The following is a 12,511-nucleotide window of genomic DNA, read 5'->3' on the forward strand; positions in this document are numbered from 1 at the left end:
TGTGATTGTTTTGCTGTTCACTCTTAGCTGTGAGGTAATATTTTTTTTGGCCATAATTGGCATTGTTTATACAGATGTGAATGACAAATAAATCTCCACCAGAAGCTAGTCCTTATAGTCATTTGTATTCTGACTCAGCTTTCACAAATATAGCGCCAAATCCCCATGAATCCCTTGCCAGCAACTGCTTAGGCAAACATGGCTGGTTAACTGGAGTTAACTCAAAAAGCATTGGTTATAAGGCAGGCTGATGCCTGTATGAGATGTTCTTCTGGCACGTGACACTCATAGACAATGTAGAAGCACCAGATTACCTGAACAGCATCTTCACATTTTTGAAAGACACCAGACTGACAGTGGTGGCCGGTTGCACCAGCTAAGCGTAAGTTCGATCTTAGCCTACGATGGACGTAAATTGGCCCTACGTTCGAGTTTACGCACTACTAAAAAATAATCCGTTGCACCACGCTCTTAGTACTAAGTTATAGCGTAAATTTTACACTACCTTAACATTAGGTGTAAAGTCCATCGTAAGAAAGACGTTAAAAAGTGGTGAAAATGGCTATCCGTTTTGAACGGTGGGAAGACGAAATTAAACGCGGTTTACGTCGAGAAAGAGTCATTCGTGACCGATTACATCCCTTTGAAGAATATGATGATGTTGATCTGTATACTCGGTTTCGTTTTCGCCGTGCCGAATTACAAAAAATTACCGATCTGTTAGCTGCTGATCTACAGCATGATACTGACAGAAACGGAGCCCTCAGTCCGGCTTTACAAGTATGTCTGGCACTTAGGTACTTTGCCACCGGCTCTTTTCAAAGTCTTGTGGGCGACTCGATGCATGTACACAAGTCCACCGTGTGCAGAGCCGTGAGAGCAGTGGCAGTGTCACTAAATAAACACATAAACACGTACGTGCACTTTCCTCTGCTGCCGGTGCAACAAAACACAACCCGTCAGAAGTTTTTTCAGATCGCCGGTTTTCCAGATGTGTTAGGATGTGTGGATGGCACGCACTTCAAGATAAAAACACCCAGCGACCACGAAATTGACTACGTCAACAGAAAGGGCTACCACTCTATAAACGCAGGACAAATTGTCTGTGATGCCGTCGACCTTATTATCACAAACTGCGTGATCAAGTGGCCAGGCTCGAAACACGACAGCTACATCCTCAGACAGTCTAGGCTTAGTTCAGACTTTGAAGAAGGAAGATATTCTGGAAGGTTGCTGGGTGACTCCGGATATCCCTTAAGAATATGGTTAATGACACCTTACCTTAGCCCATCAAATCAGCAGCAGGAGCGCTACAATGTAGCACACGTCAGAACAAGGAATGTGGTGGAACGTTGCATAGGTGTCCTGAAGAAACGGTGGGCTTGTTTGCACAGAGGTGATTAGGTTTATAGTCTGTTTACATTAATGCCTACAAAACTGCTATTCAGAACAAATAATGTCTAGGTAAATAAGCTATGCCTAACCTCTATAATTTATGGTGCAACCATTTTGTCACTGACAGGAATAATAATGGAGCCAGACAGATCTGCTGTAGTAGCAGGTGCCTGTGTTGTTCTCCACAACATGGCCATAGCTTGGAAGGTACCTCTGGTGGAGGATGGATGTGAGGTGGATGAGGACTTAGACATTCCCCTGCACAATGAGATCGACCTACCAGCTGAAGCAGCAGCTGCTCGTGACTACCTCGCAGCATCCTACTTTGGATAATTAGAGCAGACCTAGGCCTGCTACAATAAACAGCATACAATCCCCTTAATTCAGTTCTGCAATTAATACTAATAACTAATTTAAATTATGAGGACACAAAATAAAACATGGTTATCGTTCAAGCCCCAGCCTCAGCAGAATAGTCACCTGTCTATGGGCCCTTGAGAAAGGACCTTATCACCAAGCTCCAAGGATGCTGTGTGCTGGCTGGTCCTGCACTGTGACCCCCAAGCTTGCTCTCACCTGTATATGTGCCAGTGTGTCTTATGGAGAGCAAGATGGAGTAGGTGAAGTTAAGCATTCCAATGTTCTTATGCAAATGGATAACAGAGGATAATTTCATTTCAGTTATCATACAATGACATTATTAATAGTCAATCACAACTCTTGCAATGAAAATATTTAAGATTTATTTGATTTCCAAGTAACACTATTAAGAATGAAAGATTATATAACTTTCTAGGGCTCATTCATAACAAAGGTATATCCCTTGGTTTTCAGTTCTTCTTGCAATTTTAATATTTCTAAATTTAGTTTTATTTTTTCCATGTCAATTTTCTCTTTTTCTGAATTAATTTTTAAAGTTTCTGCTTTAATTTTTTCAATTTCAACTTTATACAATTGACATTTAAGGGCCTCTGCATCCACAATCTCTGGCCGTGGCTTGGATAGCCTGACACGCTTTGCTGGTGGTGGTGGAGGGCTGCATGCTGGCTCTGCAGGTGGAATTAGTGGCAGTGGTATTGGAAATGCAGGGGTATCTGGACATGGGTGTGGAGGTGACTGCGATACTGGAGTTGGCGGTGAGCAGGGAGTGGGCACCTGCACTGCCAGCCCAGTTTCAATCCCGCCTCCTACAATTCCCACGAGTGATGGGGAATCCTCCCCAACAATATCAAGAATTAAGGAGGAGTATGGCCGCACATCTGGCTTTGGGCCGCCTCCGGTTCGCACTGTTTTGGGGAAGTCCTCCGCTGCCTGCATCTTGATATCACTCCACTTCTTCCTAACCTCTCTGACGTCCCTCTGCTCCACTCCCTTAGCATTTACAGCCTCAGTAATGTCCTCCCATATCTGCTGCTTCCTTTTGTTTGTTATAAAATTATAAAATTATTGAATTTGGATTCTAATGTCAATTTATGTGCTCTGTATTTCGTAAGGAGAATTATGACCTCTTCGTGCGTAAAATTTTTCTTTCTCGGCCTACGGTCTGACATTTTTCTAAAAAAAAAAAAAAAAAAATCAACATCTTCAGGTTAACAAACACCCTTACCTCATCTCTGGGGTCAATTTCACATGAAAGAAATATATACTAATAGGTAAAAAATTTAAGTTTTCATCTGTTCTTGTGTCTCTGTGGAGATCTCGACCTCTGTGAAACTGGACCTCTGCTGCCATTATATGGTAAAGAAAAGTTACCCAGTGTAATGTAAAGGATGGCCCTTCGTAGTGAAACAGGTGGAGTATATTAGTCAATGTGAAAATTATTATAGTCTATAACGTTAAGTGCCAGGGTGAATTTGACTCCAAAACAGCACAATAAGATTGGCGATACATGACCCATTAATTTTTTATAAAACTTCTTATCTGAAGTAGATATAGGGTAGTACAACGTTCAGACATCATTTTAATAACTTTCTACCTTTTCCGCTGATTGAAGACAAGTTCCGCGGCTTGATATGACCAGTCAGCTAACGTTAGCTGCCAAGCTAGACGAAGTCGTTGCCCTACCGTTATTTTTTGCTCGTGAACCCTGTTTGTATTCCTTGAGCTCGAGCCTTACGTGTAGCAGAACGACTGTAAAGCATCCACAATAAATTACCACGAAATTGCCACAAACTTGATAAACATACCTAGCGAACACACTTCTTAGGGTGACGATACACGGCAACCTTTTGAGCAATGTTGCTGGCAAATGTTTCTCGGGCACTTTCCTATTGATATTGGGCCACAAAGTTCTATTTGAAAACCTTCGATCAGCAGCTGGCAACTTTTCGCGATCATCTAGATACAGCAGATGAGCTGCCCTGTGGTTGATATTCTTCTCACAGATACAGAGAACATAAATCGGTAGCTATTTATAACCCAAACTTAAATGATATTTTTTTTCATCCCGAACAACTAAGCAACGCCTGTAGAAGGACATTACTAAGGCTACATACAAAATGTGTATACAGTAGTCGAAAAGCATGGAGAACAGCGAGTTAGTTCCGGTAAAATCAGACAGTGATATTGATTGGTTGTCCACGGTAAAAACGTCATTCTTTGCGACAGTAACTTTATTTAGTAGCTACTAACTACGATGTAACTTAGGTGGCAGTAGTGCAACTGACAAAGAACGCGGCGCTAGTTTCAAACTATCTAGTTTCAACGTAAGACTTAAGGTATACTTTACACCATAATTTACGATCGAACTTACGCTAAGCTGGTGCAACCCACCACTGTCAGCAGGACTGCAGAGGAAACTTAATCTCAAAAAGAGAAGCATAGCTACTTGACAGAATGGAGAACAGACAGGGGCAGACTTGCAGCACAGAGCAGCCTGGGAATTTGCTGTCAAGCGGCACCAATCTCAATTTCATATTTAGCCAGAACCTGGGGGGGCTTGACACATTTTGCCACTGGCCAGCCCCCATTTTGTAAATTTCCCGATGGCCAGTCTGTGCATGACAGCAGATGATGCTCAGGTATGCACTGCCATCCTTACTGCCAGCCCAATTGAAGCAGTATGTGACACTACGTAGCTAAAGCTACACTGTTTCCATTACGAGTTTAACTTGATTTACTTCCACTATGTTCTTAAGTCGGGTCAATGCACAAAACACTATCTGTTGCCTTGCTGTTGAATCAGAATTAATCTTGTGCAAGGCAGGGAACTTTAAATGAAAACTCACCATTAGTGCCCTCCCCACAAAAAGCAGAAGATGTGAAATGTATTCTGCACTTAAGAGACAAAAGCGGAAAAAACGCTCTGTGGTTGCTCATTTCCTGTTCTCAGTCTTGGTACAGTATTCTAACACCAGACTGCAGAATACGGAAGTTCCGCTTAAACCTTCTCTCCCTGACGGAGTAGTGCTCGGGCTGGGGTAAGAACTGGGCAGAATTTGGTGATAAATCCCACAAGTGTGCCATTATCCTCTCCTCTGCGGAGGAGACACGGACGCGTGAGACGATGAGTCGAGGACAGAAGTCCAAGACACAGGAAAACGGCCCAAGTTCTCTGCTAAGCAATGAAGAGAACAACACCATAACCGACCTACTGGGGCGGAGATGTGTGGTAAGTGGAAGATGCCCGTCTGCAGGGGGTTCCGGGTCGGTGGGCCTTGTCAGTCTTACAAGTGGACCCAATGGACCAAGGGCTTTTTTTTTAAATAACTCAATAACTTAACTAGTATACTTTTTACCCTATTTCTGCTTTTTAAAAACGCACCAGACTGCTGCACTAATTGTGAATGTACAGATAACCGAAAGTAAATACCCAAAACCCATTTATAAGGCTCGCTTACAATAAACAGCAATGAACTAATCTTAAGGCCTGTATAATGCAGGTATGTTCCTTAGTGATGAAAATACACCAGTTTAATGTGAGACCTTAGTCCATAAAATGATAAATTGATATGATTTAAATGATAAAAATGTATATTCCTGACAGTTTTTGTCATGGTTTAAAATATTCTGCTTGGAGATCCCCAATTTCACCCAGTTTTAAGGTGTTTTTTGTTGCCTTTGTGATTTAAACCTTGAAGAAATAAGACAGTGGAAATTTTTGTATATATATGGGTATTTTTACATTTATTTAGATTATGTAAGAAATTTTTCAACTACGATAATAATCTAAGAAATGCCACTAAGCTTGGAGAGCTAACTTCATTAATTAAGAGTAAGGAAAGTATCAATGATTTAAATATTTTATTAATGAGACTACCACTGAGAGCAATAAATACACTTTTATTTCAAAATGAACATACTTCCTGTTCCTCTCTAAAGAATCTATGATCATGGATCATGAACAAAATTTGCTTTGCTCTGTTAGCTTGCAAGGGCTTAAATTCTACAGGAAGTGCTCAGTGAGGCCACTTCCTCTGTATCTATAATCAGAAGTTGTTGCTTCTGTCAGCCACACACAGAAACACACAGACTGCTTATAACAAAAAAGATATGTGCTTGCTTCTGTTTGATTTCGTTGTTATGTCACTTTTCTTTTTTAAAACGAAAACTTTTTTTAAAACTGCAATATTATATACTGGGTTGAGGTCAGGGCTCTGTGCAGGCCAGTCAAGTTCCTCCACACCAGACTCGCTCATCCATGTCCTTATGGACCTTGCTTTGTGCACTGGTGCGCAGTCATGTTGGAACAGGAACGGTCCATCCCCAAACTGTTCCCACAAAGTTGGGAGCATGAAATTGTCCAAAATGGCTTTGAATGCTGCAGCATTAAGAGTTCCTTTCATTCTTTCACATGTGTTTGTAGAAGCAGTCTGCATGCCTAGGTGCTTGATTTTATACATCTGTGGCTAAGTAAGTGATTTGAACACCTGAATTCAAAGATTTGGAGGGGTATCTCAATACTTTTGGCAACATAGTGTAAATATATATGTCCAGCTGAAAGAGAAATATGGTATGGTGTGTAATATCCACATTTTTGCAAATGTTATATGCAGTGATACTTTAAATATGTCCATGGGAGGATCCAGGCCCCCGCAACCTTGAACAGGATAAGCGGTTTCATAAAATGGGTAGATGGATGGATGGATGGATATATCTATGGGTTTTATGTATTTGATGCACTTCTAAGATTATACAGTCACTGTAGGGATGGAGTGATTTTAGGAGGGAGAGTAGGAGTGATGTGCGAGCATCAGCCGGCTCTGAAAGAAAATCATACAAGCGATGATTTGTCAGAGTTTATGCTATTAGTGTCACTGCATTGTGCACCCTAATCCCCTGTTGGAGGGGAAACTGTGGTTTCAGAAAAGAAGCATCGCGCCACAGATGTAATGATTTTTTTTTTTATAACAGTTTACAGTGCTAAGACGTCTGGTATCATCGGCTTCTGTTTAATCAAGAAAAAAATGTGATGTTAATGCAAGGCAGAGCTGGGAGGCCCAGCAGAATGTCCCTTCAGATGGGATGACTCAAAAGCAGGAGACGAGTTCCTCTATTCATGACCTGTGTGAATCCCATCAGCCCTGTGTGACAAATGCTGAATAAATTCAAAAGGACAGAAAACCTCTCAAAAATTTTATATGACTTATTGTTCTTGGTGGATGAACCACCCCTGCAAGAAGGCCAGACCCAGTCATGTCAAGGGTACAGCAGGGGATAGTTCAGGTCCAGACCAAGATTTTGTTTGAACCAACCAGTTGAGTACTCTGTGACACTGACTCTTTATACTTAAGTGGTTGGTTGAAACAAAATCTTGGTCTGGACTTTTACTTTTAGGACCTGGATTATCCTCTGCTTTTACTGATGTTGCTCTATAGCTAAGTCAGCACTGCTACCCACTTTAGCAGAGCCTATTTGTGAGAGTGTGTCCTGACTTTTCAGAGCTTGGCCACAGCTGTGGTCCAGTTATTGATGGCTCTGCCTCACAGTCCCAACGAGTGGAAGCTCCAGCATTGTGGCGTGTTGTGTTTCGTCAAGGACAATCCACAGCGCTCCTATTTTATCCGTCTCTTTGACGTCAAGGTACAAAAATGATCTTGTCTTTTTAAATAGCTGTGTGTTTTATTGTGTGGAATAGCCCTGTATGGGAAGTGATTTAAACAATACAAATCAAATCAAATTATGACACAGCAAAAGATTGAATTTTGTGTATTTTACGCAGCAAGGAAAGCAGGTTTGGGAACAGGAGCTGTACAATCAGCTGTCGTATAGCTGCCCTTTCCCCTTCTTCCATACATTTGCTGCAGATGTAAGTATTCAGCTTCCGTATGTCTCACTGTTAAAGTCTGAGCTAATCCTTCAAGCTAAGAGGTCAGCAGCTAAAGACCAGACAAGCGATACTATAGTGGAACACTGGGTTGATGCTAAGTAACAAGGAGAGAACTTGACTGTGGGTATGTGATTAAGATTTCATTAAATCCAGTTAAGGTCAGGTCAAGTTTACTTGTAGGAAATATTGGGCATAGTTATAAATTTTTGCAAATTTTAAAACTGTAATTTTCTGATATGCGTCTTACATACTTCTCAACATGAATCTGCTATGAATTATTATGAGTGCAGGGTTTCCCAATTTTTTTATGTGCTGTCAAAAAATTCCTCTATTGTCTGACAGCTGTCTGACATAGATTTGAGAAATAGAAATGTTCTTGTGCTGCAGGACTGTCAGGTGGGGCTGAACTTTGCGAGTGAGCAGGAAGGAGAAATGTTCAGAACAATTGTGGAGGAGAAAATAAGTCAGAGAACCAATCGCCAAGGTTTGTACAGCTCAAGCAGAAAGTGCTCTTGTTTACTTCAAGAAGTGAATTGGAATTATTTCAGACTCCTAATGCTAGCAGTGGATAGTTATTATAAAACTCCATGTTTCTCAGAACAGATGCACAGCAGAGAAATCTATTAGTGTGTATTAGCGTCTGTTAGCATTCTGACAAAGATACTGATGAGCGGATAATCACATCTCATTTCTACTCTCTCTTTTTCAACTTCAGAGAAGCGACAGCATCCTACATCATCCCCTGCTGATGGTAACATCCTTTTTCTGACTTTTCTATCATTGCCTTTTGCTGACCTCACAATGATATAGCATCACTTTGCAAAGCTTTCAGACTAGTGGAAATTCTACGTTTTTTATTTCAAGAAAGTCAAAATTAAATCTTTTTTATAATTTTTTTTAATCAAATTTTGACCTTAAACTTGCTTTTAAAGCTGTATAAATCAGCTGGTTTCTTGGCAAATTATTGGCTTGCGATTTGGTGATATGTAATCAATGTGGTTGTGCATAGATTTTGATCCATTTATTTCGGGCTAGTAAATGTTCCTCTTACTCGGTATGAGCCAGTTGTGTTCTCCTTGCAGACAGAAGATTGCCTCCACCTCTTCCTCCACCGAATGGTAAGTCATGAAAGATGAACAGAAGGGAGTGTAGCCCCACTGACCATTTCTAATTGCTGCCCACTTGTTCGTAAATAAAATACAATGCAATTCAAATTCATATTACAATCTTTATCTGGCACATCATCTGTGACGTGATTCCTAGTCATGTTCTCTCCATGCGCTGTCAGGATCAATGTCGAATGTGGACGGAATGGCGACGGTGGACATCCAGAACCCAGACATCCTGCCATCGCGCTATCGCTCTACAGTTGCTCCCACCCCAGTGCCTGCCTCCTTCTCCAAGGGAAAAAAGGACAAAAAGAACAAAAAGAAAGGAAGCAAAATCTCCAAGGCTGATATTGGGGCTCCCAGTGATTTTAAGTAAGTTTTTGCCAGCAGATAAACCAACGTGCTGAGATACTTCAGCAGGATCTGGAATGAGTTTGGAAGATATTTAACACCTTTGCGAATCAAATCCTCATTAGTTTGAAAAAAAAACCAAACAAACACTTTTTTAGATTTGATATCAAGCAGACGTATATTTGTAGTAAACTCTACTAAAATAATCTTTGCATTTGCTTTTGTTTACAGGCATGTAACACACGTAGGATGGGATCCTAACGCAGGATTTGATGTAAGATTTTTTTTTTTATCTAAAGGAAAGCAACTTCAAAGATTACTTTGTCAGAGAGCCAGATTCCTTCCTGTCCTGACCAAAATTAAGCCTCCTTACATTGCGGTAGCAGTGTCTTACCTTGTATAATATACAAAGCACTAAGATCGATTTCCTTATTTTAGCAACAGTGCTGTAGGGCCACAATCCTACAGGACTTTTGAAGGACTATTGGTATTTCTTAGAATGTATTTCTTTAATGATTTTTTTCTGCCCATCAATAATTCAATGAAAGGCCTACCTTTCAAAACAAACCTTGACTGCAGTGCCTGCTTGCTTTTTTGTAGACAAACAACCTGGATCCTGACTTGAAAAAGCTCTTCAACTGTGCTGGCATCAGTGATGCCCAGTTGACAGATGCAAAGACCTCAAAGATCATCTATGACTTCATTGAGCAGTCGGGCGGCCTTGAGGCAGTAAAAATGGAAATGAGGAAACAAGGTGAGAACAATCCCTGGAAGTGTATTGTGTAAGATACAGTCCTGCTATTGAAGCCGGTGGCCTACGAATGGGGGCCTGTTTGATCTCCATGTATTACCTCTGATAAATGTTATCCTTGGTTTCCTCCAAGAATCTGCTCCACCCCCACCAGACAGAGTAGGGCCACACCCGACCCCCTCCCGAGGACGCACGGGACCCCTCCCCCCTATTCCAGGTCCACCTCGGAGTTCTGCACCCCCACCAAATCGTGGACCGCTCCCTCCTCCACCTCCTGCTGGAAGGAGTGGCCCGCCACCCCCACCTCCTCCTGCCCCACAGAGTCAACGTGCTGCTGGGGCCCCCCCTCCGCCTCCTCCAGCGGCCTCCATGCAAATGGGAGGAGGAGGAGGAGGAGGTGGAGGAGGTCCCCCGCCTCCCCCTCCTCCGCCACCACCTCCCCCAGCTCCCAGTGTTGGTGGAGGTCTACCTCCTCCTCCCCCACCCTCGTGTGGAAGTCCACAAACACCGAGCCCGGCTCCATCTGGAGAAAGTAGAGGGGCACTGCTGGACCAGATCAGGCGTGGCACAAAGCTTAAAAATGTAAGGAAAACTGCTGAAAGCATAAAACCAGACATGGAATGTTCAGGTTCCACCATTTGAGTAAAAAGAGTCACATTCAACTAATTGGTTGAAACAAAATCTTGGTCTGGATTGGAACTTTCTGAACCTGAACTTTCCACCTCTGCATAAAATATGTGCATGCTATGCTACATATGATATGACTTTTAGTATAATCTCACACAACGCAAAGTAAACGTCACCCCAGAAGGCTAAACCCATAAACAACTCATGTCAAAGGAATTACAGCCTGTTTATTTTTATTTTTTTTCAAGGTGACAGACAATCCTGAGCTTCCCCCCCCTGTGCAAGATTCCAGTGAAGGGATTGTGGGAGCTCTGATGATGGTCATTCAAAAGAGAAGCAAAGCGATTCACTCCTCCGGTAAGTCATATGCACAGTGGAGCATTGTTTAAGTAAAAGGCTAAAAGGCAACACCAAGGCATCAGGTGCAACAACAAAACAGGAACAAGCATCTGTGTTCATGCCTCAGTGATCTTGTGCCATATCGTAATAGATATAACAGCAAATACAGCAAACAGCTCAAGTAGTAGATCATGCACTGTGTGACCCCTTACATACACCTACATGATCCCAAGTGTGATTCTCTGTTAGCCCCTGAACTAATTCAAGGGTTGCCAAGTCATGTCTTTCTGCACTTCAGCTTTCTACACTGAGCTGTTACTTTTGCTTTTGTCACCTTCCTGGTAACTTCGGTCTGGCCATTTTCCACTCAGCTCTCACATTAACAAGATTTTTTTGTGCCACAGAAATGCCTTTGACCAGACAGTGTTTTGTTCATCACACAATTTTCTAAATCATAGACACTGTAGGAGGGCTGGATCTTTCTGAGATGTGGGAACCACCCTGTCTGGCACCAACCATCACACCATGTTTAAAATAGCTTAGATCAAGTGCTTTAGTTGTACTAAAACTTAACTAAGTAGTAGTGGAACCTCCCGAGTCTTCATGCTGCATGTATCCAATTATACCCAAATGATTTACTGTTTAAGTTCGCTTTGGCTGCTGAGTGCATATGAATATATAAAAAGCTATAGTTGTAGTTAATGTAATGGATAGTACTGCCTGTGAAACGTAATTCCCGCTGTTTTTCTCACCAAAGACGAAGGAGAAGATGAGGCCGTTGACGACGACGATGACGACGAATGGGACGATTGAACAGTTTCATATTTATTTTCCTGCTTTTGCTGTGTCCTTGACTGAGGGCATTTCTTCCTATGCTGGTCAGAATCAGGCCCCCCCCCCCGTCTCTGGTAGGGGTGGGGCCATCGCAGTGAGACACACGGGCAGGACACCCCTCTGCCGGGAGGCTGGCAACATGCCAGCACCACAGGCAAGGGAGCCACTAGAGATTTTGGGCCCCAAGAAATTATATCGGGCCCCCAAGCCCAGACCAATCCAATTATGTTCCAAATTTTTTAGGGCTCTTGTCAGTCAGACGACAGCCCCCCCCCTTACGCCACCCGACCAAAGCTGGTGTTACGTTACATGAGCATTTTATACTGTGTGTATGCAGATTGGAAGTGCTCTGAATTTTACACAGAGTATAATCCCTCTGACTGGGTGAGTGGCTCTAGCTATTTGTGGCCTTTTACATCCTGCATCTGAAGCGTTTGCACAGTACTGAAGACAACTTTGATGTATCTAGTATCTATACTTACTTGCGTTCTTGTGTCTCTAATTAATTTCTATGGAATAAAAAACATCTTTTTTTACGATTACTTAAAACTGTGTGAGGGAAATGGCTATCAAATAAGTGTGCATGAATCTTTATTATTGAGAATATAAATTAAATGGTAAATGGACTGCATTTATATAGCGCTTTTCTACTCCTACAAGCACTCAAAGTGCTTTACAATTTATGCCTCACATTCACCCACACATCCACACACACATCCACACACACATCCACACTCACATCCACACACACATCCACACTCACATCCACACACACATCCACACACACATTCACCCACACATCCACACACACATCCACACTCACATCCACACACACAT

General features: G+C 42.2%; 1 protein-coding gene and 1 long non-coding RNA gene across 2 annotated transcripts; one reads left to right on the top strand and one right to left on the bottom strand.

Moving 5' to 3' along the window:
• Positions 1–2,115: 2,115 nt before the first annotated feature.
• Positions 2,116–4,068, bottom strand: LOC140591707 (uncharacterized). The gene is made up of 2 exons (XR_011992017.1): positions 3,371–4,068; positions 2,116–2,949 (listed from the first exon to the last, which is right to left on the bottom strand). It is a non-coding gene; the product is annotated as an uncharacterized lncRNA (long non-coding RNA).
• Positions 4,069–4,647: 579 nt separating this feature from the next.
• wasb (WASP actin nucleation promoting factor b) lies at positions 4,648–12,305 on the top strand. Its single transcript, XM_023819344.2, has 12 exons — positions 4,648–5,005; positions 7,276–7,416; positions 7,556–7,642; positions 8,051–8,147; positions 8,379–8,414; positions 8,746–8,781; positions 8,952–9,144; positions 9,355–9,397; positions 9,724–9,877; positions 10,008–10,456; positions 10,750–10,858; positions 11,598–12,305. The coding sequence occupies exons 1-12, from the start codon at positions 4,901–4,903 to the stop codon at positions 11,651–11,653; spliced, it is 1,506 nt and encodes a 501-aa protein (XP_023675112.2). The 5' UTR covers positions 4,648–4,900; the 3' UTR covers positions 11,654–12,305.
• The last annotated feature ends 206 nt before the right edge of the window (positions 12,306–12,511 follow it).

This window comes from Paramormyrops kingsleyae, chromosome 6 (genome assembly GCF_048594095.1).
Source record: "Paramormyrops kingsleyae isolate MSU_618 chromosome 6, PKINGS_0.4, whole genome shotgun sequence".
In the NCBI taxonomy this organism is placed as follows: Eukaryota; Metazoa; Chordata; class Actinopteri; order Osteoglossiformes; family Mormyridae; genus Paramormyrops; species Paramormyrops kingsleyae.